This window comes from Mastomys coucha, unplaced genomic scaffold (genome assembly GCF_008632895.1).
Source record: "Mastomys coucha isolate ucsf_1 unplaced genomic scaffold, UCSF_Mcou_1 pScaffold16, whole genome shotgun sequence".
Taxonomy (NCBI): Eukaryota; Metazoa; Chordata; class Mammalia; order Rodentia; family Muridae; genus Mastomys; species Mastomys coucha.
Window position 1 is genome coordinate 15,739,232 of NW_022196898.1, and position 27,617 is coordinate 15,766,848.

Here is a 27,617-nt window from a genome sequence, read left to right on the forward strand (position 1 = left end):
CCCCCCCCCCCCCCCCCGAGACAAGATTAAGGAACAGGGAAGAAATGAAAGTAAGTGGCTGCTCTTCCTCCGCCCTTTCAAATCTTTTCTAAGTCCCCCAAGAAAACAAAACACTTGGCGTGTATCTTTTTCTCTGTTGATACTGAGACATCAGTTGTCTGGAGAAACGCTCCAGTAGCTCAGAACTGCATGGCCCATGGCCCCATGGCTGCTGGGCGCTCTGCGAGAGAGCTTCCTCAGATGTGATCTCGCTGGCTGCTCACCGCCTCTAGGTAGGACTGCCCCCTGTGAACCTGGACATTCACACTCGCGCTGGGGTGGGAAGGACAGCAGCTTCTTTCCCTCCAACCAGGTACTACGTTCCCTCGCTCGCTCCGGGTGCTGTGCTGGGACGAGAAGAGGTTGCAGGGTGGAGAGGAAAACACACAACAAAACAACAGAAAACAAAAACAAAAAACTCACACAACAAAACCAACAAAACAAAACCCACAGCCTCTTCCTTCATACCTGTGCAATAATCTGGTCGACAGTCGTCCTCTAGTGTCGGTGAATGGAACTGAAAACTCACGCCCTCTGACGGGCTCAGTGCTTTCCCTTCTCCTCTGCAGTAGATTTACAGCGAATCAAGCTCCTCTCCTCTCACCTCCTCTTTCCTCTGCTCTACCCCTTTCCCGTTCCTTCCTCTTCCTTCTCATTTTCTCCCTCACCCAGTTTTTTGTTGTTGGTGGTGGGTTTTTTGTTGTTGTTGTTGTTGCTTTTAAATACGGAGGGAAGTAAGGTCTCATTATATAGTTCATGTGGGCTTTGAACTTGCCACAACTTTGAGAGGGCTAAGATCACAAGTGCACCACCCTGCCTGGAACACCTCATCATACGCCTTGTCATTCAATCGATTTCCAGCTTTGAGTAGTTTCCTTTTAAAACCCTGCTCCCGGCCTAATGACTGCTGTGAGCTGAGGCTCCGCGTCCCCTGTCCTGAGCAGATGGCATCACAGGCTTCAGATATCCATAACAGATCTAGGGAGGATCTTGTCAACTTGGTGCCAAAGTAGTGCGTGACTTTCATAATTCGGGCAAGCACAGCATGGGATAGGTTGACAGAGAGGATAGACAGGCACAAAGGCCCCAGGGACTCACAAAAGAATTTCAACAAGTCACTGTATTGCCTATTCCGGGACTGGGTGCCTGAGGACTCCGGTTCAACCCTCTGATGTCCTCGAAAAATTTTAATATCAGGGGCTTTTACCCTGCCTTTGATTATTCAATTCCCAGATAAAAGACACACATGACCTTTAATTTATAATAAGCCTTTATCAGCACTAAAGCTGGGCAGATTTCTACCCTCAATGCTATTAGAAACTACTTTCCTATCGATAACCCCTAGCCATTACTCCATTCCATCTGGTTTTCTCTTAACTCCAATTGCCTTGCCCTTGTGGCCATGATGTTAAGACCCTTACTCCATGGCATCTTCTCTTCATCTCCCTTTCTCCCTCATGGTTCTCCTCAAGCCTGGGAACCCCCAAGCCCTACCTATCTCAATTCTGCATAACCATAGGCTGTAGGCATCTTTATTCACTAATCAGAAATAACTTGCGGGGGGTGGGGGGAGGTCACACACATGGCATCAGTTGGGTCTATGTGCAGACTCTCTAATCTCTGGAGGCAATCGGGCCTTAGGGGTCAATATTTAGCATTACAATACAAAGCAGCAGCAGACCAACCTATGAACTTTACATTGCAGCACAACATTATCCGCAAAGTTCACTGTATAATCAAGTCAGCAAAAGAAAAATAATTGTCAGATGAAGTTAGCTCATAACCATCCTAGGGCACATGTGGACCATGAGCTGCATGGACTGTACACCCTTACACGTGAGTCATGACAGTTCTTATAAACACACAGAAAGCTTTCCTCCAGCTCTTACCTCTCAGAGAGGCATTTCGTGAGGTCATGGTTGGGTCCTTGCTCAGTCTACTCGGGTTGTGAAAACACGTTTCACAAACATCTGTGTGCCAGGCACTGCCCTTTTCACATGCACCGTTTCACAACCCTCAAGAAAACCTTGCAAGGTAGGATGATTTGCCCTGCCACAGGTATTAATGAGAACATCAAGTTCAGAAAGGTTAAGAGTCTTGAACAAGATCACAAGGTTAAAGAGGAAAGGACCCATTCGTGTGAGCTCCAGAAAAGGGTCCTCCCTGGTAATAAGTGTGTCTGACCAAGGACAATTCTGGACACTTGTGCTTTGGGGTGAAGTATGACCTCCATCTTAGCATCTTAGGTGAGACTGTGTCACGTTTCCACAGATTAGATTTGCAAATCAAGCCATCAGGTAACTTAGCTATGCATAGGTGTGACTGGAGCCAGCTTTGCTCATTGTCCCAATTTCTCCTTCCATTCCTTTCTACAGTCAAAGGCCCAGTCATGACTATGTCATCTCTATGATAGACATTTCTCTGTCACAAAGGTGTGAGCAACTGTGGGCTTACTTACCAAGCTAAGAATGCAGAAAAGCCAGGCTTTGGGGCTAGGTGGGTTAAATTCCACCTCTGCTAGGCTGGAGAGGTGCCTCAGTAGTTAAGAGCACATCTGTTCACCAAGACTGAGCTCTTCCAGAGGACCAGGTTTGATTCCCAGTACCCACATGGTGACACACAGCCTCCTCTACCTCTAGTTCCAGAGTATGTGAAACTCTTTCCTGGCCTCCTGAGGAAATGCATGTTGTGCACAGACATACATGCTGGCAAAACACCCATACACACAAAATATTAAAAAAATGAGGCAAAAAAAAAATCCTACTTGTGCTATATCTTGAGAGTGGGGGGAAGCTACACAAATTGTAGGATAGGGATGGCAAATGAGAAGTTGAGGGGAGGCAGTGAATGCCAGGGCCACAGCTCTATGTCCTATTTACCAGTCTCAGTGGGACACTCAGGCCCAGGGCTGCTAGCTAGCAATCCTTAGTGCACGGAGCAAAATTTCAGAGGTCCAAAAAGGCTCAGATCTTTCCCATACGATGCTTTGAAACTGGCTTTGAAGCGGGTTGTAGTAGTGCACATCTTTAATCTCTGCAGAGGCAGGCATATCTCTGTGACTTCAAGGGTAGCCTGATCTACAGAGTGAGTTCAGGACAGCCAGGGCATGTTACACAGAGCAACCCTGTCTCAAGAGACAAAAACAAACAAACACCTGGCTTCTAAGGCCCTGGCCATGAGTAAAACATAACCACTCCTAGGAGGTGATGGTTTATTTAAAGAGAGTCAGTGTGGAAAGCGGGAGCCCTTGCTCTGAAGTAGGACTGTTTCTGTCTGCACACAGGGTCTTAGCTAAGCCACTCATAGACTAGCCATATTACTAGAGGTAATAATGTAAACCTATGTAGTACTAGTGTACACACTTTTATAATGCTCTGTGTAGTACTAGTCTACAAACTTTTACAATGTAATTCTATGTAGTTCTAGTCTATGCACTTTTTTGTTTGTTTTGTTTTGTTTTTCAAGACAGGGTTTCTTTGTGTAGCCCTGGCTGTCCTGGAACTTACTCTGTAGACCAGGCTGGTCTTGAACTCAGAAATCTGCCTGCCTCTGCCTTCCAAGTGCTGAGATTAAAGGCATGTGCCACCACTGCCTGGTTTAGTCTACACACTTTTATAATGTAACTCTATGTAGTACTAGTCTACAAACTTTTACAATGTAACTCTATGTAGTTCTATTCTATGCACTTTTATAATGTAACTCTGTGTAGTACTAGACTACGAACTTTTACAATGTATCTCTATGTAGTGCTAGTCTAAGCACTTTTCAGATCTCTGATCTCACATGACTGCAACAGCCCAGTTTCCATGCTGGCTGTAGGATAGCCTTACCCAGTTATAGAAGTGAGTAATTCCATTTAACACTGAAATCTGGTAGGAGTGTCTTCTCCTCCTCCTTGTCTTCTGTTAGATGATCTTTTACTGAAATAATTTCTTTGTGCTTTGTGAACTAGCTGGTTGTTCCGGTGTTAATGTCATCTATGATGTCATGAGGGTGGCAACCATTGACACTGTAGCATATGGACTGTGCTGGGCCCAGGATTTCTTAAATAGTTCAAGCAAGTTCTCTAGCTAAGAACCAATCAGTGCCACACACATCCAACAAATTCTGATAATCTCTAAAGTGGCATTTCCACTGGGTTTAATAATTTTCTGTTGGTTTCTGTCTCTTGGTGGTTCCTTGAGGTCATTGAGATAAGAAAGGAGGCAAAAGATATCACTGAGTCAGGGTCTGTCTGTCCTGAATGATCTTCACTCTGGGTCTGTCTGCCCTGAAGGATTGGCTGCACTGGAATTCTCGGGTCATTCCAATTATCAATTATTTTGCAATGCCATCACCAAACCTTCCATGGAGATAGACCCACAAAAGGGCCTGGCCTTGGGAGCCAGAGCAGATGTGGTGCCAACCCTGCCAGGAAAGCATCACCAATACATGGCTTGGGTCCAGCTGAGGTTGAACTTGGGTGGAATAATAGAGACAGCTGATGTCTGGTGATCCCCTAATTCAAGACAACTGAAGAAAGTCACATCTTGACACCACCTCATCTTGTCTCAGCAGTCTTTTTTTTTTTTTTTTAAATCTTTTACATTTTTATTATTTTATCAGAATAATAACCTTGGAAAAAAGATATTATTCACATCAGAATGCACAGCAGAGATCCAGGAATATCTTGTTAGGATATAACAAAAGTTAAAAATCACCTCGGAACCACTGGCAACAGCTTAACCTGTGTCCAGGTGAGTCACAATGACTGGAAACTGGCTTCACTCCAAACACTGGTCTAGTTCCAGGGTCTTCATGGATTCCTGCAGCTTGACATTCCTTTTTCCTGACGCAGGGGGTACCTTTCAGCCATAGACTGAAGCATCCATTTAGCCCGAAGTTTGTGGTTGGAAGAGCCATAAATTAAGACCTTGGTAAGTTCAGAAAGATTCCAGAATCTTCAACTCAAACATGGACTGGCTCACCTGCTCGATGTGAGGCATTCGAGATCTCTGTGGGCCAAACAGGGATTCTAGCAGCAGCATGTTGACTTGGAATACTTCTGGATCTTTCAGGTCCTCAGGAATTTTCACCCACGGGGAGGATATCTTTATGGGTCTCAAGAGTTCCCATCTTAACTCCTGACAAGGAACCAGATTTCAGGGAAGACTAGATGACAGCAACATAATTCTGGCACTTAAGAACTACCTTCTAGGGCTGGAGAGATGGTTCAGTGGTTAAGAGCACTAGCTGCTCTGCTCCTCCAGAGGTCCTGAGTTCAATTCCTAGCAACCATCTGACAGCTCACAACCATCTGTAATGGGGTCTGATGCCCTCTTCTGGCATGCAGGTATACATGCAGATAGAATAAATAAATAAATAAATCTTAAGAAAGAAAAAAAAGAACTTCCTTCTAGGTCTAAGAGTTGGGATTAACTACTTCTGGCACAAAGCAAGGACTCATGTCCAACACCAGCCCTTTCCTCTTTGGAGGAGTCAGCTAACCCTTGCCTGTCTCCACAAAGGTCTACTTTGCACATGTAGTCAGAGTACTTAAATCAAGGAATGATCTTTCTATATGAAGGGAGCCTGAAAGCCTGGGAGCCCACATGAAGACAGGACTAGCCTGTCAAAGTAGTTCTGTCTCTGTATGTGACTGCCTGTCTGTCAGTCTTTCTCTTTTTTCTGTGTGTTTGTCTCTCTCTTTGTATGTGTTTGTCTTTGTGTGTGTGTCTGCCTCTGTGTGTGTTCTGTGTGTATGTGTCTGTTACTGAATGTGTGTGTGTTGGTCTGTGTGTCTATCTATCTGTTTGTGTGTGTGTGTGTGTGTGTCAGTACAGAGGAGCAGGAGGCCTGTTAAGGGTTGGTGTGGAGAAACAGGATTGTTCTGTGCTAGTCCTAAGAAAGCTTAGGTCCATATCCAAGCAGTGACTGTCCCACTGCCCAGTCCAAGTCAGCCACCATCAAATGGAAAGTACTTCTTGGAACCTAGAAAATAAATTTCAGGAAAGTCAGACACAGGTAGCGCAGGTCTCTAAGTGGAAAGTCTCCAAACCATATTGGTGTAACTCAACCATGCTTGGACATTACCAACCCAGGCAATACGGCAATGGTGACTGAGGTACGTCCACTTCTGATTGTCTAGATCACACGGACCGAGGCTGAGTTTAGACAGTCCAAAACAAGCAGACCTTGACCTGGCAACATACCCAAGCATTGGCTTCACCACCGTCCCTTCTAATGTCTCAGCTGGATTGACAGTCTGCACTGGGATGACCAGAGTGAACGTCTATGCCCACTCCAACTTAAACCACTTCTGTTTACAGCACAACCTTGGCAGCAACACAAAGCGTAACAAAGGTGAGCTTTTTTCCACAAGGTAGAGCTGCCGAATCTCACTTGCTGGAAGTTTGAGTGGCTGTTTAAACCACACACACACTGCCACGTCAGTTGGCTCTGCTTTGTATGTACAGTCCCAGCCCCAGACACCAGGAGTGATTAATATGGTGTCCTTATGTTTCTTCTGAGAGCCAGCCTCACTGGCCTTGCACTTGATGTCAGAGCAGCTCTTTTCTCGTTACTGGAAATGAGGCTGTGCCTTCGGGAAGTGATGGCAGGACAGAGCACCTCCTCCTGTGTGCCAGTGTCTCTATGCACAATGCTAACTCCGCAGTCCTAAATGGGAAATGTTATCTTAGATAATCACAGGTAAAGAAATTCGGGCTCAGGAAGGTTAAGTAACTGTGCCACCAAGTAGGAGTAGCAGACTTCTAATGAAGATCAGCCTAACTTTGGGTGTGACAGTGGCTGTCACTCACTACAGGTGTCACATCACAATCTTGTGAATTTGGAAAGGTACACAAAAAGGTCCGGAAATGTAGCTCACTAGTCGAGTGCTTGTTTAACATGCTTAAGTCCTTAAGTTCAAGTCCCAGCAATGCAGTAACTAATAAAATAAGGAGGATAAAAAGTTATTATGTAGCCGGGCAGTGGTGGCACACGCCTTCTTTAATCCCAGCACTTGGGAGGCAGAGACAATTGGATTTCTGAGTTCGAGGCTAGCCTGGTCTACAGAGTGAGTTCCAGGACAGCCAGGGCTGCACAGAGAAACCCTATCTTGGTGAAAAAAAAAAGTTATATATGAGTGTTATCAGACACATACTGCTTTTATTAGAAGGGTTGTGAATGTGAATACCTTAACTAAGCTAGAAGAATTTAGCAAAGGATTAGGTAGATGCTTCTCAAGATACTTGTGCTTCTTTGTAAACAATTCCCTACTGTGCTCAGAATGAGGCTGTGTGGATCAGCTGATGTAAAACCCAGAGAGACTGTCTATCATGCTCAGCCCAACAGAGACCTCTAGTGGTAAAGGTACTTATTACAGAACTATATTGCAATCTCCATGCTCTGTGTGAGGAGGAAGATTGCCCATGTGGAAACTGTTCTTGTTTGGGAAGGACTGTCCTGGATGAAGAGGATAAATCTGAAAACAGTAGCCAAGGAATTATCGTGACCTTTAAAGTCAATTCATCCCTTTCAAGCTAATGCTGATGTTCCCAACAACACACTGCATGGCATGAATCTTTAAAAGTCACATTTGTGAAAAAAGGTTTTAAAGTGTTATCTTACCTTGATGCTGTGATGATCGTGTGCTGGTCCAGCAATACGAGGCCGGTTAGAGGTAGGCAGAGGCAGGAGTTGTTCACAGATTTGATCCAGGGATAGCAGCTGTGGAGCAGTGTGGGCTGTTGGTGACTGTGGCTTCTGGTCTGGAGAAAGCATTAGATCCCCTGAGCCTTTTGGACAATGATTGAAGATAAACTTGCATTCTTCAAAGAGCGTAAGTGAGTTCTGGAACAGGTTCATGCCACACTACCTCCAGTAGGATCTGTGTGACAAGTTCCACAGACTGAAGTGATTGACTTCAAAAGGGGGAGGCCTCCTGGAACCAGTTGTGAAACTCATTGGCTGGAGAAAAATTATTGAGCCGCAGTTCTCATGGCAATCTATTTGTTTTGTTTTCTCTTATTCCTTTTCTCATTTACATGTTCCTGGTAGCCTAGGCCAAGATCCTAAGCGAGAATAGTGAGTAAGAAACCATCCCTTGAGATGAGGTCACTAACATAACCTTATCCCAGGGGAAACCAATGCTTTACTTTTAAAATCATTTACAAAACTTTTATGGTAGATAGAAACTTTCCCAATAATAAAATTTCATATGGCTACAGGTATATCATTGGAGGTGGGGTTTGGTATATGGATAAAAAAAAGCCTTAATTAGAAAGAATTAAAATAGTTTAAATTTATGCATTGAAGATTTATAAAAAATCAGGAATTAGATGTAAATAATAATTGACCATATGGGGCTGGAAAGTTAGCTCAGCTGTTAAGAACACTGAGCATCAAGATTTATTAACCTACTCTTGGAAATATGCCACTAGCCTTGTACAACTGCCCCCACTGAATACATCCTTTTAGAATTGTTACATTTTGATGATTTATATTAATAATGATGTTACCTGTTCTGTTTGTGATTCACTGAATACATAGTTTCAGAGTTGTAATGCTTAGATGATTTTTATACTTTACTGTGCCAAATGATTTTTGTTGGTACTTGTGATTGTTTCACTGGATACAGTTTCTAAGAGTTGTAATGTTTGGTTTTTTAATGTATAAAATACCCTGCTTGAGAGCTGTAAAATACACTGAGATTCAAACTGCCTCTGTGTTTGTTTCTGTTTGTCACCGCTGAATCCTTACCCACCTATCTTCGAGGACCCTCATTTCAGGGACCCCCATACCTGACTGGGGTGGTCCGTGTCAGGTTCAGAAACAGTTTTGGAGGTCACTCCAATCAGATTCAGGGCTAAGCATTGCCTACAAGAAAGCAGGTTCAGAAAAGCCATCTTTGAAACTAAAGGAGAAGTTTCTGAAATATCAAAATCTGGTCCACAAGCAGAAAAATTGAATTCTACAAAAGGAAGGTAAGTTATTACAGATGCTTGCTGACATAACTGGCCATAAGCAGGAATTGGAAATGCTGACAGTAAAAACACAGGATCTTAAGAAGGAATATTCTAAGGAAAAAAAAATAGCCATTTCCACTGCTAACCAAACAAATGAAGAGAAGTTGAGTGGCTGTGGAAACCAGTGGACTTCTATAAAGATCAACTTGGAACAGAAAGTAGAAAAGGTTGTGGTGATAAATTGCAGTCTCCAGTCAATACTACTTACCCCTAAGCATTATGAGCCCATTTGTTTTTCCTGAGCCTAAATGAAAGGAGAAAATATGACGTTGGATAGTACTTATATTGAGGGAGCAGATCCTCAAGGGAAGGAAGAACAAATGCTCAGCATTTCTCAGCATTTCTTGTCACTTGTTCAGAAAGCTGTTACGGTTATAATTAATGTACAAACATATGTGAAGTAACTTTTATCTTCATTAGGTGTATCCTAAAAGGATTCTCATCTCTTGCCTGTAATTCTTCAGTAGTTGTGAAGGAAACCAGAATATATCATCCCAAAATATGTCTCTTTTAACATAAATATTTTTGGCCTGAAGGCAGTTGTGAAGCAGCACTCAGGAAAACTCTTTAATATCAGGGCATAAAGCTGGGTAGGCTGTGGTGGCGATCACCTTTAATCCCAGGACCTGGGAGAGAGGCAGAGGCAGGTGGATCTGTAGGGAGTTTGGGGCCAGCCTGGACTACTGAGTGAGTTCCCGACCAGCCAAGGCACCATAGAGAAATCCTGTTTTGCAAAGCCAAAATAAGTATCAGGACATGTCTGCAAGGAAGATCAAAAATGTATCACAAAATAGGACCTCTCAGCAATCCAGATGTGGTACCCTACTGTAGACTCCCTCCCCAAAGCCCGGACAGTAACGCAGCGCTGCCCACTGTTGAACTGAACCGGCTACATTCAGAAGCTCCACCCCCATTGAGCAAGAAGGAAGTTACTGATTGGACTGTTACACTGACGTAGTTTGGGGGAAGGGTTTTGCCCCAGGTATTTTACCTGTTGCGGGAACAAAGGAATTATTATTAAATTCAAGATGACTGAGTGACCAGACCTCGTGTCGTCTAATGTTTTACTTTTCCCACGTGGGTACGGTACAGTATGGCTAGCCTACCCCTTCTTATCTCCTTCAATCTCTTCCTATCTATTTCTTACTCCTATTACCAGAAGAACCCTTTATTTCATTTATGTTGGCGCTGGTTGCCAACACCCTACGATGCCACAAGCCATTAGTTTACCTCTCAGCAATCCAGATGTGGTACCCTATGATGCCACAAGCCATTAGCTTACCTCTCAGCAATCCAGATGTGGTACCCTAGGATGCCACAAACCATTAGCTTATCTCTCAGCAATCCCGAAGTGGTACCCTAGGATTCCACAAGCCATTAGCTTAACTCTCAGCAATCCAGATGTGGTACCCTAGGATGCCACAAGCCATTAGCTTATCCCTCAGCAATCTAGATGTGGTCCCTAGGATTCCACAAGCCATTAGCTTAACTCTCAGCAATCCAGATGTGGTTGGTCCCTAGGATTCCACAAGCCATTAGCTTATTTTCAAACTCCGTTTTTCATAATGAAGCATCTATGAAAACCAAGACCACACCTCATGTCCATTTTTCCACCTCTCTGAAATCCTCCTGTTCTTTAGTGAAGATGCTGTGGTAAAGTCAAGGTACTGAGCCACTGCTCAGAGTCCTAGTCTGTATAGCTTTCTCCCCCCAAAACCACATAAGAACCAAAGGCAGAGCATGGTGGTAGGGCCTTAGAATCCTCACACTTGGGAGGTTGAAACTTGGCTAGCAAGCTCTAGCCTGGAATACATGAGATGCTAAAATCAAAAATACAGGAGCCCCATAGGTGTCACACACCAATATTTGCGAGTCAAAACCAAGAATTTCATGGTGGCTATACAGCAAGTCTACAAAGCTAGTTCCAAGACAGCCATGACTACACAAGAAAACCTTACCTTAAAAAAAAGAAAAGAAAAACAAACAAACCATCAAAGAACTCAAGGCAAAAACAATATAGAATTATATCCCAAACCAGAAAACAGGCTTTACAAGAAAAATGATATGGTTGAGTAAGGTCAATAGACCCCACACTTGGATAATTATAGTGTGAAACAACAGCTTTACGTTTGTTTTTTTAAGATGGAATACATATTTAAGTACTTGCAGATAAAGGGAAAGTTTCAAAATATCAGAGAAGACATAGAGAGGGGATAGTAACACTTGAGGAATGAGTGAAGGTCTATGCATTTTTGAGATATTTTCATTGTCTAAAGTCACTTTGATTTATTATTTTATGAATGTGAGTACACTGTCTTCAGACACCCCAGAAGAGGCCATCAGACCCCCATAAGAGATGGTTGTGAGCCACCATGTGGTTGCTGGGAATTGAACTCAAGACCTTTGGGAGAGTAGTCAGTGCTCTTAACCTGAGTATGGCTTTTCTTGAATACATCACCACAGGAGATAACTTCCTGAACAGAACACTAATGCCCAGGCACTGAGACTGACAATAAATGGGACCTCATGAAACTGAAAAACCTTCTGTAAGGCGAAGGACACCAACAATAAGACAAAATAGTAGCCTACAGAATGGAAAAAGATTTTCACCAACTCCACATCCAACAAAAGGCAAATATCCATATAAAAAGAACTTGAGAAACTAGATATCAACAAACCAAACAGTCCAATTTTAAAGAGTTACAGACCTAAACAGAATCCTCAACAGAGGAATCTCAAAGGCTGAGAAGCACCCAAAGAAATGTTTAATGCTGCTGGGTGGTGGCGGCACACGCCTTTAATCCCAGCACTTGGGAGGCATTGGCAGGAGGATTTCTGAGTTTGAGGCCAGCCTGGTCTACAGAGTGAGTTCCAGGACAGCCAGGGCTATACAGAGAAACCCTGTCTCGAAAAACCAAAAAAAAAGAAAAAAGAAATGCTTAATGCCCTTAGCCATCAGAGAAATGCATGTCCAACTACTTTGAGATTCCATTTTACACCTGTCAGAATGGCTAAGGTCAACAACATAAGTGACAGCTCCTGCTGGTGAGGATGAGGAACAAAGGGAACACTTCTCCAGTGCTGGTGGGGATGCAAATTTGTACAGCTACTATGGAAATCAATGACGGTTCCTCAGAAAACTGGGAATACATAAGTCTCAAGACCCAGCTATACAACTCTTGGGCAAATACTCAGAAGACAGTCAAGGACACTAGCTCAAGTATAGTTGTAGCATATATATTTCAGCTAGAAACTAAAAAATCTAGTCCCACACCCCAAAGAATGGATAAAGAAAATGTTGTACATTTACACAATGGAGTATTACTCAACTGTTAAAAGAAATGGCATGGTGAAGTTTGCTGGCAAATGGATGCAACTAGGAAAAAAACCATCCTGAGTGAGGTAACTCAGAAAGACAAATATGATTATGTACTTGCTTATAAGTGGGTATTAGCTGTTCAGGGTAACTACACTACAATTCAGACCCAGAAAGGCTAAGTAACAAGGGCTTTATGAAGGCATGGATCTCCCTTAGGAAGGGGGAAGAGATTTTGCAGGTGAAGACAGGAGCAAGAAGGATCAAGTTGGGGAGGGATAGAGATTATGAGGAAAGACAACTGAAACTGGAGGACACTTGGGGGCTGACATGGAAACCTAGTGCAGTGAAAACTTCCTGGAACCTGTAAGTGACCCTAGCAAGGAATCCTGGTAATGGAGGATACAGAGCCTGAACCAGCCATCTTCTGTAACCAGGCAAGGCATCCATTGGTGGCACTGGGACACCAATGTCGCCAGAAAAGCCACAGGGCCCACAACCAGTCCTGCCTGCAAGATGTGGCTGAGCTTGTGGACATGGCAAACCAACAACTGGTCTAACTTGAGGTCCACCCTAAGGGACACTGCCTGAAGGGCCAGAAATTGGAAACTGGATGGTCCAGAGACCTAGGGCAGAACCAAATATAACTCACAATCTTTTAAAAAGCCAACAAAATGACACCTAGCTCAATTGTCATCAGAGGCTTTCTCCAGCAGCTGATGGAAGCAGATGCAGAAACCCACAGGAATACACAAGGTGGAGCTTGGGGGTACTTCAAGTAGGTAGGGAAGGATGGCAGGAGCCAGGGAAGGAGGACACCACAGAATCAACAAAGCAGGGCTCATAGTTCAGACTCGCATTAGAGCCTTCCTGGGTCTTCACTAGGTCCTCTGCATATTATGCTATAGGTTCTTACTGGAGTGAGGATATTACTCTTCTGCTTGCTCTTGGGACCCTCGTCCTCCTACTGGGTTGTCTCATCCAGTCTCGATATGAGAGTTGCATGATTATGCCCTGCTCAGTTACTATCCTTCAGAAGCCTGCACTTTTTGAAAAGGAGCAGTGGATCTTGGGGAGGGGAGGAGGAACTGGGAAGAGTTGGAGGGAGGGGAGACTGTGGTAGGGATGTGTTGTATGAGAGAAGTCAGAAAAAAGTCCGAAGATTTAGGAAAGAGAGCCCCTAAGGCCACACACAGGCCATACACGCTTGGCAGAATTACTCAAGTGTGGCAGTTGCTGAGAGGCAGTCACTCTCTGGTGATCTGGTTGCCAATAGGCTGTCCAAGCCTCATCAGATGACCCCCACACCCACAAGGGCAGCACTACCTGTTTATAGAGGTTATCATAACAAAGACAAGAACAAAAGTGGAGCACATGGAGGATGCAGAGATAGCTCAGCAGTTAAGAGTCCTGACTACACTTCCAGAGGATGTGTTCAATTCCCAGCACCCACATGGTAGCTCACAAACTAACTCCAATCCTCACACATGCATACATGGCAGATCAACAAACGCTAAAAAAAAAAAAAAAAGACCATAAAGTTGGGATGGAGAATGAGCGGTATGGAAAACAAAGTATGGCTTTTACCCACTTCCTATCTTCCAAGTCTGTCTTATACATTTTTAGATGCTGATTTATCAACTTGCAGCTGATCTTTTTATTTGCAGGTAAATCTCTTTTGAGTTCCAGCCCAGTGAGAGCTAGAGTGAGACAATGTCTCAAAAAATAAGTTTTTAAAACTTATAGCTGGGCAGTGGTGGCACATGGCTTTAATCCCAGCACTTGGGAAACAGAGGCAGGAAGATTTCTGAGTTCGAGGCCAGCCTGATCTACAGAGTAAATCCTGCCTCGAAAAACAAAAACAAAAAATTTAATGTAGAGACGTGAGATGGCTCAGAGAGAAAGTGTGCTTGTCACCTGGTGGTGCCGTGTGCCTAATGACTGACTATCCAAGGTGATCATCTGATCATACCTTTTATATATATAATACACTCAACTTTTTGATGTTTGAACATAACTCAGAATCTAAGTAGCACAGCAGATACCCTTTGTGATCAATTTGTACTTTATGACCTCATTACATTTAACATTCTGAGATTAAAGCTGTACCAACAATGTCACTGATGCTAAAACATTCAAAACTCTCATAGAGTTGGGTCTTAGCTTTATGTTGTAGTTTTGGTTTGTTGAATTGGTAAATTCACATTACAAATAACTAAATTTAATTCAAAATTATCTCCTGATACATTAAGTTAAAATCAGGTCTTACATTTTAGTTAATACCCTCAAGCCATTCCTATTTGCTTTTCCTATATACACAATGGTCATTACATAATGTAAGACATTTTAGTTATTCCAAACTATACCTCTGCAAATGCCATCAATGTCACCTGCCATAAAAATTGTGCTTCTTGGCAATTTAAATAAGATATTTGAAGCAGTTTAGAAAAACAAGATTTGTATTTTATTTCCTTGTAAAAATCTTTACACATGCAGACAAACCAGTGTTAAGAAAGTATTCACCATCATTTAAACAAATAACCACTTAAATACAACAGTGTCTGCAAGTTTTATCTGTATAAAAATAAGATACATTTTTACAGAATTTACGCTCCAGTTCTTATAGCAATAAACAATACACAACTATTAATAAAGTACAATTGAACCTGACCATGGTTTTCAATTAGATACTGCTAGGGCATTTTAATGTGCAAAAAACCTTAACATAGTTCTTTTCCAAAGAAAATGTCCTCAGTGTTTCTAGAAACCTAGACAATTTTAATAAATCATTTCCTAATCAGTTTGCTTTTTATGTTTTGATTGAGTCCACACATCATCACACTGCGTATGGGCAACACCAGGAACCGATGCAGTGTCAGAGGATGAAAAGTCAGCGCCTATGCCTGCCATGTCCTGAGCGACTGCCACCATGGTGTTTGCCTTTATGGGACCTCTCAAAGGAACGAGATCTTTCACGCCTGTCTCTGTGATGTCCCCTTTCATGCCTGTGTTTCTTGGTAACATCTGAGTGATCCCGAGTCTTGCTCTGAGATCGAGACCGAGATTTTTTCCTTTTATGACCATGTCTATTTGAGCTTTTTAAATCTTCTCTGGTATGTTTGGCCTTAAGGTGAGGAGAACCATGATTATGATGTCTTCGAGGGCTTTCACTGTGACTGCGAGACCTGCTTCTTGATCTTGAGCTGTATGTTCCAGATCGACTTCGCCTATTATTATAACTTAAGACAATAAAAATTTCAAGTTTAGGTTCACTGCCTACTAGCAACAGATCAATAACTGTTGTTCATTGACAAGTTCAAAGAATCATCTACAAGTAATGATAAGTTGAACTGACCAAGTTCCTCAATCTCCCCATCCTGACCCCTCAACTGTGAAGCTTTATTGTTAGATAAAACATCCTATCCCAGTAAAGTGTATCACCAATGTGTCCTAAAAGTACATGGCTCAAAGTGCCACTGAAGAAATCTGCAATCTGTTAACAAAGCTGACTGGAAGAGTCTCAGGCTATACAGAATTAGTGGAATATTCCTAACATGTCTAAGAAACTAGATAAGGAATTTCTCATATAAATAGCACCTACACACACCACATTTTCTGGACATTTCAAGAAACTGTGGGGGACGGGGTCAGGACATATGACAAGAATAAATGAAATGCTATTAAGGCACACAACTAGTCAGTGAAATGTCTCAAAAGGTGCCTGCTACCAAGCCCAAGTCCCTGGGACCCACACATACATCTCAAGTTTGCCCCTAAGTTTTTTCCCTCTATGCTAAAAGTCCATGTTAAGCATGCTTGTAATCCTAGTAAATTATGTTTACAAATAAAAACATAACACAACAAGGAAAAACTTGAAATACTTATTCCTAACTCTGGACAAAAAAATAAATAAATAAATAAAAAAAAAAAAATTCCATGTCAATTTTAAGGGTCCTAAGCCTGTACCACCCAGGACCCATTACTTACTGTCTTCTTGGAGTGTGTGATCTAGAACGTGACCTGGTTCTTGACCTTGATCTACTAGCACTTCTGCTGTTTCTGCTTCTCTTGCTGTCTTTCCTTACACTTAAAAAAATAAAAATAAAAAAAGAATGCAGACACTATTTGTTATATTGTTTTCAGAGGTATAACAACTGTTACAAAGGTGTAACACTGAGTGTTCAAGCTCTTGAGGTATTCATATTTACCCGTTATAAGGGCTCTTTGAAGCCTGCTGTCTATCCTCAGGTTCTTTTTTGACTGTCTTCACATTAATGGAGACTGGTGATTTCTCTTCGGCTTTTACTTCTCTTGGTGATGCTTTTAATGGACATATTAAAAACAGGATTTAGCTGAGGACAAGTTTCCTACACAACCCAAATGCACTATACTTCTAATCCTTAAGCTGTTTTGTCACAAAACCAAACCAAGCAGCAACAAAAACAAAACAAAAAACGCAACACACACAGCAGTAACAATTTCTTAATGGTTTCTAGGCCAATGCTAAAACTATCTAAAGAGGATACACTTCCAGTGCCCATATTTTATTTAATTCTGAGTGTATCTTACTTACATGGTTTAGAGGCTGGAGAAAATCCACCAAGAGTTGAAAGGGCTGGAGTTCCATCAAGATTCAATCCCTTTGCTTTTAACTTGGCTTCCTGTAAGGCTACTTTTCTTTTTTCTACTTCTTTTTCCAGCAATTCATAGTTAGGCTGTTGGATGAAAATGATGTTAGTGAGCATTCCCTTTTATAGGAATTAGACTCTTCAAAATGGCATCAGCACCAACTGGAGTAACTGAAATTACCTTTTTCCTGGTATAAAGTCTAAGTGTCTCTATGCAGATTTCCTGAATCTCCTCTTCTGTGGTACCAAACAGAAGAAACCAATGGGGCCGAGTCGGCAAGGGAATCTAAACAAAAGAATGGTTCAAACATTTTTGTTACTTTCTCAGAAGTAACAAAAATTCCTGAAACTTACTGTGCAAAACACAGCAGGCTAAATACTTACTTGAAGTGCTCTAGCTGCAAGGTAGATACAAGCACACGCTATAGTCTCTGGTTGAAAGCGAACAAAAACATTGGTTCGAAGACTGTCATTCATATAATTCCTGGAAAACATTTCAGCTGTAAGCTTAGTTCATAAGCAAACCAATTCAAGTACACATAAAATTGGAGACTCAATCTACTTCATTCTTTTTTCTTCTCCTTATATTCACATCTTTGAACTGTACCATGTAACAGTTTCTAACCTCCCCCCACAGCACGTAAGTAATTTCACGTTACTCATACAGATCTTCTCCACAAAGCCTTCTCTTAACATGTTATAAAAAGCTATGTTTTGGAAGTCAATTCTGACATAAGTTCAGAATTCACCACCCCCAACAATACTTCAAGCCTTAGTTACTGACCATCTCTCCTTTATCCATAACGAAAAGCAGTGTCAATCAAGTTCTTTAAAAATACTATGAACAGGGGTAAAAAGGCATTTTTAGTAAGAACCCACCAACTGACTTATAATAATAATAAAAAAAAAAGCCACTTCCAAAAAACTAGGTAGAGAAGTGAACAATAAATACATCACAATGGCCTTGTTTAATATACCTTTTTGCAATTAAGTATAAATAAAAGCAATGGCCTAAGTTCAATTAAATATACTTAGAAATCTCTAGTGAAACTTTCCCATGAAATTTCTTAAAATAGAAAACTTTACAATTTGCTGAAAATTCTGAGCTGGAAATTAAATGGATTATTTCTATAAAATCCTTTTATTCATTACTGTATTTGCTGCACAAAACACATTAAAAACTCATGCATTTTATAAAGCAATGTGGCTTTTTAAATGTTACAGTTCAGTATCTACTGAATCCAAGAGAAGCAAGGCAGTCATAAAAAGACATTTCTGAAAAATCCAGAATTATTTAATGCTTGTTTACCAGCAGTTACATGAAATCATTTATGACTAAACCAATTTCCTTGCTTACTTTCTCAAAGGTCCAAGGTCAAAAAATATTTAAATAACATGAACTTTTAAAAATTAATAGCTTCTTATATCACTGCCTGCTCAGTAGTTGGAGAACGGCAATGGGTACCCATTTAAAGCTCCAAGTGAAAGGTAGCCTTAGCCTCCTGATGCTATACACACTGCAAAGTTGAAATTTAACTGAACCCAATTTAAAAAAAAAAAAAAAAAAAACAATTCATAATGGCTGGACAACAATCTATCAAAAATGAAATACTCATTTTGATAGTTACAGGTATACATTAAATAATACATAGGCATGATGCATAGTTACTTCTAGAAGCAAATATACAAATCCTTTTGACACCCCGACAGAACTAGAAGATGCTGCCAGATGGATATGGACCACTTCAGTGAATCTCGGATGAGAGCTTGCACTGGATTGGCTGGAGAGCAGGCTAGCCAATCAGGCCATCCTGAGGTCATGGGCTGAAGTGCAGAGGGCAGAGTTCTATGACTTACCATCATGGACTACCCTTTAATTAAAGAGTAGAAAAAAGAACAAAGTTAAATTGAGTTCTCCATTAAATGTAATTACTCAAGCCAAGAAAACAGGAAGCAGAAATAAGCATTATTTACCTTTTGGTTAAAAAAACAAAAACAAACAAACAAAAAACCCACAAAATGCCCCAAAACAAACTTATTTCATTATTTTGGAAAGAGAAAAATGAAACTTACTTTATTTCTGCTTCTGTTTTCCTGACTAAAGAAAAAATGTAAAAAAGGAACTTACCAGGCAGTTTGAACCAGGGTTTGGTTACGTTCACATTCTAAGACTTGTAAATACATTACAATGATCTGAGGACAAGGGAGAAAAAAACTATTTAACATATTGGTGGTTCTTTTGCTGCAGAGTTCAGTGAATACAACAACTGGTAAATGTTAGTTACAATGTACACCAACCTAAAACATACATGAGACTCAGTGCTGGTTATTACATTACTCATTTTTTTTTTTAAATGTGCTTATAAAAGTAGTTAACAACTGTTTTCTAATTTCTCAAAATAGGCAAGCTTTATGTTAAGTACACAATGGCCACAGTATTTTCTAGAACATTAAGAAATTTCTGTAAAGTGTAGCATACTGAAATTTCTTAAATAATAAAAGCTACATCTCAATGATACAGAGTTTGTCTTGCATTTGGTTCCCAGCATGACACAAGTACACATAACTACTAAGTTTATGATAGCTATTTCTGGACCTATATTAATCATCATGTATTTTAGAAGCTGAATTTAGTGTTGAATGCCATCTGGCTATTAGCAGACCTAGATATCTCACTTAGTCCCAATCCTTACAACTACTGCTTAGAAGAGTAATGAAAGCCAAGGGAAAGCTTTTATTAATGTTTTACGGTAAGCAGCTATCACTTTCAACAATGTAAGTGTGCCAGGTTCCACAGATATGTACAATTCATTCCTTCTGTGAAGATTCCCACATGAGCTTGTTAGGAGGAAAAACTAGCATTTAAACTACCAAGAGTATTCATTTTCCCACAAGAAAGAATAAAGCCTGTTCTGAGTCTCATTTTACTAACAAATATCAATATCCAAAAGAAAGCTTTTGAAAACTCAGGTTAACTCTCCACAATGAACTCAAAATTTCAGAAAAAGCCCTAATACTTACGAATTGTAATGTCTGTACTTTACAACTCACCTTATGGGGATGCTTGACATGAACACAAAATCCCAACTCCTTTAGCACCCTCCTCTCTGCCTTGATAACTTGATTTTTGGTGTTAATGTAGTTCTGATCAAGGATCAGGGGGCTTGGAGTCCTATAGTTTGTAAGAAATAAAATCAAAACTGTTTTGCACATCCAAAAAATTTTATTTGTGGCATCTCCATTTTCCCTTCCAACCAACTATTGGCAACAGAAACCAGCTTTTTAAACTCCTGCTAACAAGTTAAAGCATTAATCTTATGCTGTCCAAGTTATGCTAACTATAATTAACTAGACAAAGCTCCTAAAACCCAACACAACTTAAAAACCAATCTAATACAACTTAAACTCACATGCTTTTAGATCTGACATATTCCTTTTGAACTTACACACAACTTCAGTGATGAACATTATTGGCACAAACCTTATTAGCCTTCCAATGACAAGAACTATATGGTCCTGAAGACTTACAGTTCTAACAGGAACAAAAATTATTAAAAAAATTGAATAAACCCTTTGCTAAATGTTTGGTCAAAATAAAAGCTAGAAAACCAAAAGGTAGTTAATTCTGACTTCCCTTTTGGGACAACATGCTATAAACAAATATTTCAAGAATATTTGATTGCTTAATTATCACCCCCCCACTCCCAGCAAAAACAAACAAGTCAGCTCAATTGCCAAATGAAATAAACCTCTAAAAATAGGTTAAAAAGTGAATTAGATAACTTGGTTAATGTAGTTTCTATGAGTTTGACTTTAAGGCCACAGAGAAGGAACTGAGACTCAGACCACATGAGACCCGTGAGGGATGCCCCCAGAGGTATGGGGGGAGGAAGGGATAGCTAAACACCCGTCTATAAGAAAATAAAAAGCGTAAGTTTCCTTTAAATAAATAACTGAAGTCTTGCTATAGAGCTCATCCTGAAGCCAGTCACGAGTCAGGTCAGAGGCGAGTGCAACGGCTTTTCCTACAATCTGTCAGTTTATTATCGTTAATGTAACCTATCAAATTTACCTTTTTTTTTAAAAAATATACTCTTACCTCTAACCAGCAAGATGTAAATTTTTATTAAATACTGTATAATAAATATATGGTCAGAGTAACGTAATGTTTTCTTAATTCTTTTTCATCCAAGTTACCAAGTCTTATACTCTTTTTGGAAAAATATACTACCAAATATACAACCTTTTCAAAAAGATAAAGCAAAACAAAACAAACAAAACCCAACCTATTTTATATCCACTTAAAGGTAATAAAACAATCTAACCTGTAATACTGAGCCAGGAGCAGTGGCTCACCTCATAATCCCAGCACTTTGCAGGGGTTGGGGTAGAGGGACTTGGAGATAAGATTCAAGGACATCCTCCACTCCATCAGATGAGTTGAGGCAAACCTGAGTTAACCCAAGACTGAAAAAAATCTGAAATGAAGTACATTAACTACTTCCCTAGTAGCAGGCTATCATATTTATTTTTCTTGTTTTCACTTAAAAACAAAACCCAGTTATTCTGTAACTTTGTACTAAACTACTAATAGGTGGCAGAAGCATAAACATTAACAAATGATGGAAAACTTCATTAAGTTCAATTTCAATTACAGCTTCAATAAGTACAAGAAATGGCCTGTTTTGAATCATTTTGTCAGGATAGCTACAAACTGCACTTTCGGAAAAAAAGTCAATTTAACTCGAAAGGGAGCAACCCATTTATGGAGGAAAACTCCAGTGACACCAAGTTCATGATTTTTCAGTTTTTATATGCATTCTAAGAAATTTTGGAGACAATCCCAATACAGACTAATTAGAAGGTTCTGCTTCAACTGGTACTGGGAGTCAAAGGGGCTCCAGTGTTTCATCTGTACACAGCTTGGCTCTTAGCTACTAAAAGCCAGCCAGACAGTAAACAGCACCATTAAAAATCTATATACAAACAGTACACAAAAGCAGAGTTCTGGGGGCTGGAGAGATGGCTCAGCGGTTAAGAGCACTGACTTGCTCTTCCCGAGGTCCTGAGTTCAATTCCTGGCAACCACATGGTGGCTCACAACCATCTATAATTGGATCTGATGCCCCCTGCCAGGTGTACTGCAGTGTACTCACATACATAAGTAAATCTTAAAATAAATAAATAAATAAATAAATAAATAAATAATAAGCAAAGTTCTGTCTCACTTTTCTTCATACGTTAAAATTTATACCGTATCTTACTAAGAAAACTGCTCTATGAAATTATAAAAATTGTAGCAAAATTTGCAAACAGAACACTTGTTTCAACTATGGTTATCAACTGGTGCCAAATTTAAGGATTCATTACTAATTCTGCTTAAAGTATCTTAGATTACTACTCTGTCATATGCACACTCCCGACCTCATCAGAATCTGTAAGAACCTATAAAGGTACAGGCTTTGTTTAATCCCAGGAGTGAAGTAGTTTAAGCACAAGGATCATAAATTACTGGACACCCTGAGCTACTACACAGTGAGAGACCTTCACTCTTATTTCCAAACCTTTCAATGACTTTAAAACAAGCCAAGGAAACAATCCCATTAATGATCTTACTACAGCTCAACCATCTAAGCTCATTCTGTCTTGCCAATACTAGCTCTGTAAATGCATAATTTCCTGTCTTCATTTTGTTTAGAACTTATTTTACCTCATAAATCAAGGCAGGCTCAATGAATACAAAATTAACAATTAACTACCTTAACATTTTATACCATGATGAAACCCAGAAAAATATCTACATAAATCAGGAAGATCTGAAAAAAGCATTTAAAGCAAAAGCTTTTTATATTAATAAAGTTATCAACTAGGAATATCTTTAGCAACACAAGTTGAATCAAGGCATGCTAGAATTTCTTCCCAATCAGGTAAATATCCTTGATCAACACAATGAAGAGGCAGCACTATACACTAAAGGAGAAAATCCTCATGTATTCAGAGAACTCAAGAATAGGTAGTTAACACTTAAGACTATCAAACTCCACCTTTGAAAAGTTCTTTATTACTTGACTTTGCTCAGTAACTTATTGGAAAACAAATTTCAGTCTTTAGGAAATGTTGGTCTCTGGTTATTAAGAATTCATATGATAGTTACTTTCTGTAGTATGCCTGAAACACCACATGAATTACAAACATTTAAACCTGGGGGTGTTCAAGCATGGTTGGTCTCACTCATGAGTTACAACTGATTCTCTGAAAGTAGTTCAAGGAAGTACATTATAAACCAGATAGCTAATATAGAGACAAGAACTCAACATAGAAACTTCTAATGCAAATAGGAACATTCTTTCAATGTCAACAAACTGAAGGTTTTATGCATTGAAAATAGCATAAACAGTCACCAACAAAAGCAGTTACATCTTTTACAAGTTTATCTTCTTGTAACAGAAACCTTCAAAGATACAAACACAGACTTTTTTAAAGAAAAGGCAGGGAATATTACATAGAAACAGCAAATTTTATCTGTAAACTGCGGATATAATTAGCTTTAACTTTCCTTTGAATTCAGCTATTCTAACGAATTACCAAAATATAAAAAAACGAATGGGAAATAAGTCAATTATCTCAAGCTGAGGACTGAAATGGTACTTACTGCTTTTTTTCTTCAGTCGATTTTACTATCTACATGTAGCCTTGACTGAAAACATTGATTTTAAGGCTACATCAAAGTACCCCTTGTAATTGTGAAGGCCAAAGAATAACCTAGTTAATTTGCACAAATTGAACTAAAATTCTAAACAAACTAGTCGGAGTATCAGAGTATAACATTTATGAATACTTTCTAACCATGCTCTATGCAAAAAGAAGAAAAAAGAAACAAGAAACCCACCACCTTTTAAAGCTATAGTTTCAATAACTTGGACAGCAAAGACAAAAGCTTATAACAAGAAACAGGAGTTTTTTTTGTTTTGTTTTGTTTTGTTTGTTTTTCTCTAAATGGTTCACCAGTGGCCAACCTGTTAGTCCCCGATTCCAGTGACCTATTCTCAGAACACTGGCTTCTCCTTGGGGATTTCGATACTTCACTCACTGTTGCCATGACGACAGCTTCATCTCTATGTACCACTCCACATCACCCAGGCTTTGGTAAATGTAGCTGGTCGCTGTATAGTCGGTTGCAAGGGAAAAAAGAGTTGAAGTTAATAACATATACAAGTTACATGTCTGAGTAAACTTGTAATATGCATAGAAACACTTATATCCTGCTTTTAAAAGGGGGGCTTCCATGCAATTAACTTCTTTAAGAATGTCATGCTATAATCAAACTTGAAACATTGAAACAAAATCAATTTCTCTTTAATGATGATCAAAAATGAAGTTACATCCAGCACAAGTCAGTCAGATTGATTTTAAACTTTGAAATTTTATAGATAAGATGATCCTATTCTGACACCTAGGAAGGAAAGTTAAGTCCCACAGGAAAACACCAAAAAGATCATATGATTATAGTTGGCTCAACAACTCATATACTATTAGAAAATGATCCTTTAAAGCAGAGTTCTTTCACTAAAAATAACTCTGTATTTCAGTGTTTTGTAAAAAACACCCTGAAAAAAAAGTCAGCCATGTAATCCAAAATACAAGTATAAGCTCAGAACATACTGAACACCAACTTGAAATTCCCCCTTTTCTCAACTTTCATCACAAAGAACTAAAAATATTTTCACAAGAATCTGAGCACAGACTTAGAAAAGATGGGGCTGAATAGTATAGAGGAAAATTGCTATAAAAATCGGCTGTGATACACATTTCAAACTCACATTAATATTTGCTTAACTGGCTACTTCCACTACCACCAACATATAGCTTCCACAATAAAGACTACCTATGTAGGATACTCCTTAGAGCTAAGCAACACCCAACTCCCAAAACAACTTATCTTGTCATAGCTAACTTCCTTTCACACTCATAATTCCTTAGAAACTCATCTACACCGTGAATATCCATCAGCATGACCTAGAATCACCTGCAGAGTAGGGAGTCCTGCAACCAACTTTGGTACTGCCCTGGATGCAGAGACCCACATAAAGTTACCAGGTTATCACTACACCTAAAAGATACTGTTTCAGACTCAGTATCTTCTTACAAGATCGAATAGGGCCCTATCTGAAGGCAACTCAATCAATGAGTTATTTTTCTAAGAAACTCACTGAGACTGTATCTAACCAAAACAAAATACCTGTTCAATCCCTTTGACTTCAAACTTTATCATCCTCCAGTCCTTTCAGATCCGGCATTATTCGATATATCGTAGTTCAATGTTGAGAAGTATTCTAACAAAAGCCAACCTCAATTGATGAAGAAACTGGGACTCCAAGCAGAAAAACAACCTACACGGAACTTTGCCACAATATTAACTTGAACTACAGGGCTTATATGACAAGCCTTCAGTTTTCCAGAGAGGGGAGGGGAAAAACAACTTACAGAATACACTCCCACTTGAGCCAACCGTACTCCCTTTCTTGTTTAATCTTAAGCCAAGGGACCGGCTTCACAGCACTGCTAGGATTGTCCACAAATGCAACTGCCTCTACAAACTTCAGATAGCTGGTTAATGGAGTGGATTTGAAAGTTTCAATGTTCCTATGTGAATTTCAACACCTAATGTCAGCTTTCTTTTGCATCCATACTGACTTGAGGGGGGGAAAAAAGATGTTTTGACTTATGATTGGTGCACAGTACAGCAGTAGCAAGAGATACTATGTTCAATAAGCCAATCTTACCTTTTTCCTCTTAACTGGCGGAGGTGGTGGAATACATTAATCACATCTCTTATTCTTCTTGGCGCTTCTTCGATTTTTGATGCAAGATTAATACAGGCCATAGCAACAATCTGAAAGAACCCAGATAAAAATTGAAGTTAAGTATAAACTTAAACTGGAAACAGCCCTGCCCAAAGTCTAACAAACTTATTCTTTTTGTTTTATTTTTAGAGATAGGGCTTCTCTGTGTAGCCCTGGCTGTCCAGGAACTCTGTAGGTCAGGCTGGCCTTGAACTCAAGAGATCTGCCTGCCTAAGGGCATGGGTCACTTGGGACCAGCATAACTTACGCTTTAAAAAAAAAAGAAAAAAGAAAAAGAACCCTCTAGATACAATGGAACTTTTGGCGAAATAAAATCAAGGCCGACATTTTTAGACCACAGGCTTACCAGCTCTTACGTTCTATTGCTCAACTGCTCTTAATTTTGGGTCAGAATCAATCTAACTCTTACAAGAGTTGTGCAATAGCCTGAAAACGTAGTTCTTGGTAACAGAGCACGTGAACGGGGGATCCATTTTCTAGTTCTTGAAGCGTGTTCCAAAGGGCCCCATTTCCTTATGGGTGGGAACTAGGTACAAAGGCCTAAGCTAACCACTCCCTTTCTGGTAAAGCTGGTTACTACTCCCTTCCCGCTTCCGGATGAAGAAAGCCCTCCTCGTCCGCCTCCGCCGCGCTTACCTCGAAACTGTGTTTGACGAAAGACTTGGAGTAGAAAAAACGATGAAACAACACCTGCCCCGTAGCCATCGCCACCTGCAGACAAGAGAGGAGAACGGAAGCGCCGGGGTCAGGCGGGCCCGCACCAGGCGCCGCCGCCATTTTGTGCGGCCGCTCGCTTCCCTTCCCCCGCCCCGGCCGCGCGGCACCGCCGGCCCCCGCACCCCCACCCCTGCCCGGCCGAGCTCCCGCCGCCGCCCGGCGCAAGGCTCCGGAGAAAACCGCCCGGCGGAGAGGCCCGCAACCAACCGAGCTCTCACCTGCGGCAGCCGGAGGAGAATGCCGGCGGCCTGGATGAGCTCGCAGCCCAAGATGCGCAGGTCCGTCTCGCTGGGCAGGTCCAGGCCGTCCTGCATGGACGGAGTCGGCGAGAGCCGCTCCTCCGGAATCAGCGAGTGGTCGATGGTAAGCGACACCTCCGAATACAGCCGGTCGCCAATCAGGATCCCTCCGGTCGTAGTCGTCGTCGTGGTCGTCGTGCCGGAGCTGGAGCCCCCCGCGCTCGGGGCGGCGGACGAGGCGGAGGCGGCGGCAGCGGTCGAGGTCGGGTGAGGCCCGGACGCCATAGTTCCAGCGAGCTACACGCACGCCCGACGCAGCCGGAACCCAAAGCGAGACTAACCAGCGTCCTCGGCGCGACGGATATTCCCGTGACCGCCGGCTTCCAGGCCGCTGCACGCAGCGTGCGCTTCCGCCCTGACGTCACCGCGCTGACACGCCCTGCCCCACCCCACCCCCGGCGCGCGCCAACGAGTTCCTCGGCGCTTCGCTTGCCCCGGGGCGGAGCGGGTGGGGTAGGCCGGCCGGGTGCAAGCTCGGCGCTAGTAATCCCTTTAGACCCCGGATAATCCGTAGTCTGGCCTGGAGAGTCGGCCTCGGATACCCCTGCGCTGCGGTCTGCGCGCTGGGGAGAGTCCGGCCGTCGGCGACACCGGTGTGTAACAAAGTGACTCTGAACAGGGAGGGCAGCTTCTCGGTTTCAGAGCCCGGGTTTCCGGAAAGCTCCCGAGCGCGCGTGGGTGTCGGGGTGTCGCTGGAGAAAGGCATGCCTGGCCCTGACCTCACTTCGCCGGGTTTACAGTAATCT

At 41.3% G+C, this 27,617-nt stretch overlaps 1 protein-coding gene, 1 long non-coding RNA gene and 1 pseudogene across 5 annotated transcripts; all 3 read right to left on the bottom strand.

The window, feature by feature from the left end:
* Positions 1-119: 119 nt before the first annotated feature.
* LOC116092963 lies at positions 120-9,965 on the bottom strand. Its single transcript, XR_004119577.1, has 2 exons — positions 7,651-9,965; positions 120-386 (listed from the first exon to the last, which is right to left on the bottom strand). It is a non-coding gene; the product is annotated as an uncharacterized LOC116092963 (long non-coding RNA).
* On the bottom strand, positions 3,683-5,321 carry LOC116092962 (annotated as a pseudogene).
* Positions 9,966-14,804: 4,839 nt separating the features above from the next.
* Ccnl1 (cyclin L1) lies at positions 14,805-27,301 on the bottom strand. Of its 4 annotated transcripts, none has more exons than XM_031374037.1 (12): positions 26,791-27,213; positions 26,492-26,566; positions 25,775-25,884; positions 24,082-24,154; positions 20,043-20,163; positions 19,120-19,184; positions 17,376-17,475; positions 17,173-17,277; positions 16,937-17,078; positions 16,572-16,683; positions 16,351-16,449; positions 14,805-15,602 (listed from the first exon to the last, which is right to left on the bottom strand). In XM_031374037.1, the coding sequence occupies exons 4-12, from the start codon at positions 24,102-24,104 to the stop codon at positions 15,254-15,256; spliced, it is 1,116 nt and encodes a 371-aa protein (XP_031229897.1). In that variant the 5' UTR covers positions 24,105-24,154; positions 25,775-25,884; positions 26,492-26,566; positions 26,791-27,213; the 3' UTR covers positions 14,805-15,253. The 4 variants fall into 4 exon arrangements, with proteins under 4 accessions (XP_031229897.1, XP_031229896.1, XP_031229895.1 ...); XM_031374036.1 differs by having other exon boundaries at positions 24,008-24,154; XM_031374035.1 differs by lacking the exon at positions 24,082-24,154 and having other exon boundaries at positions 26,791-27,301.
* Positions 27,302-27,617: the final 316 nt, after the last annotated feature.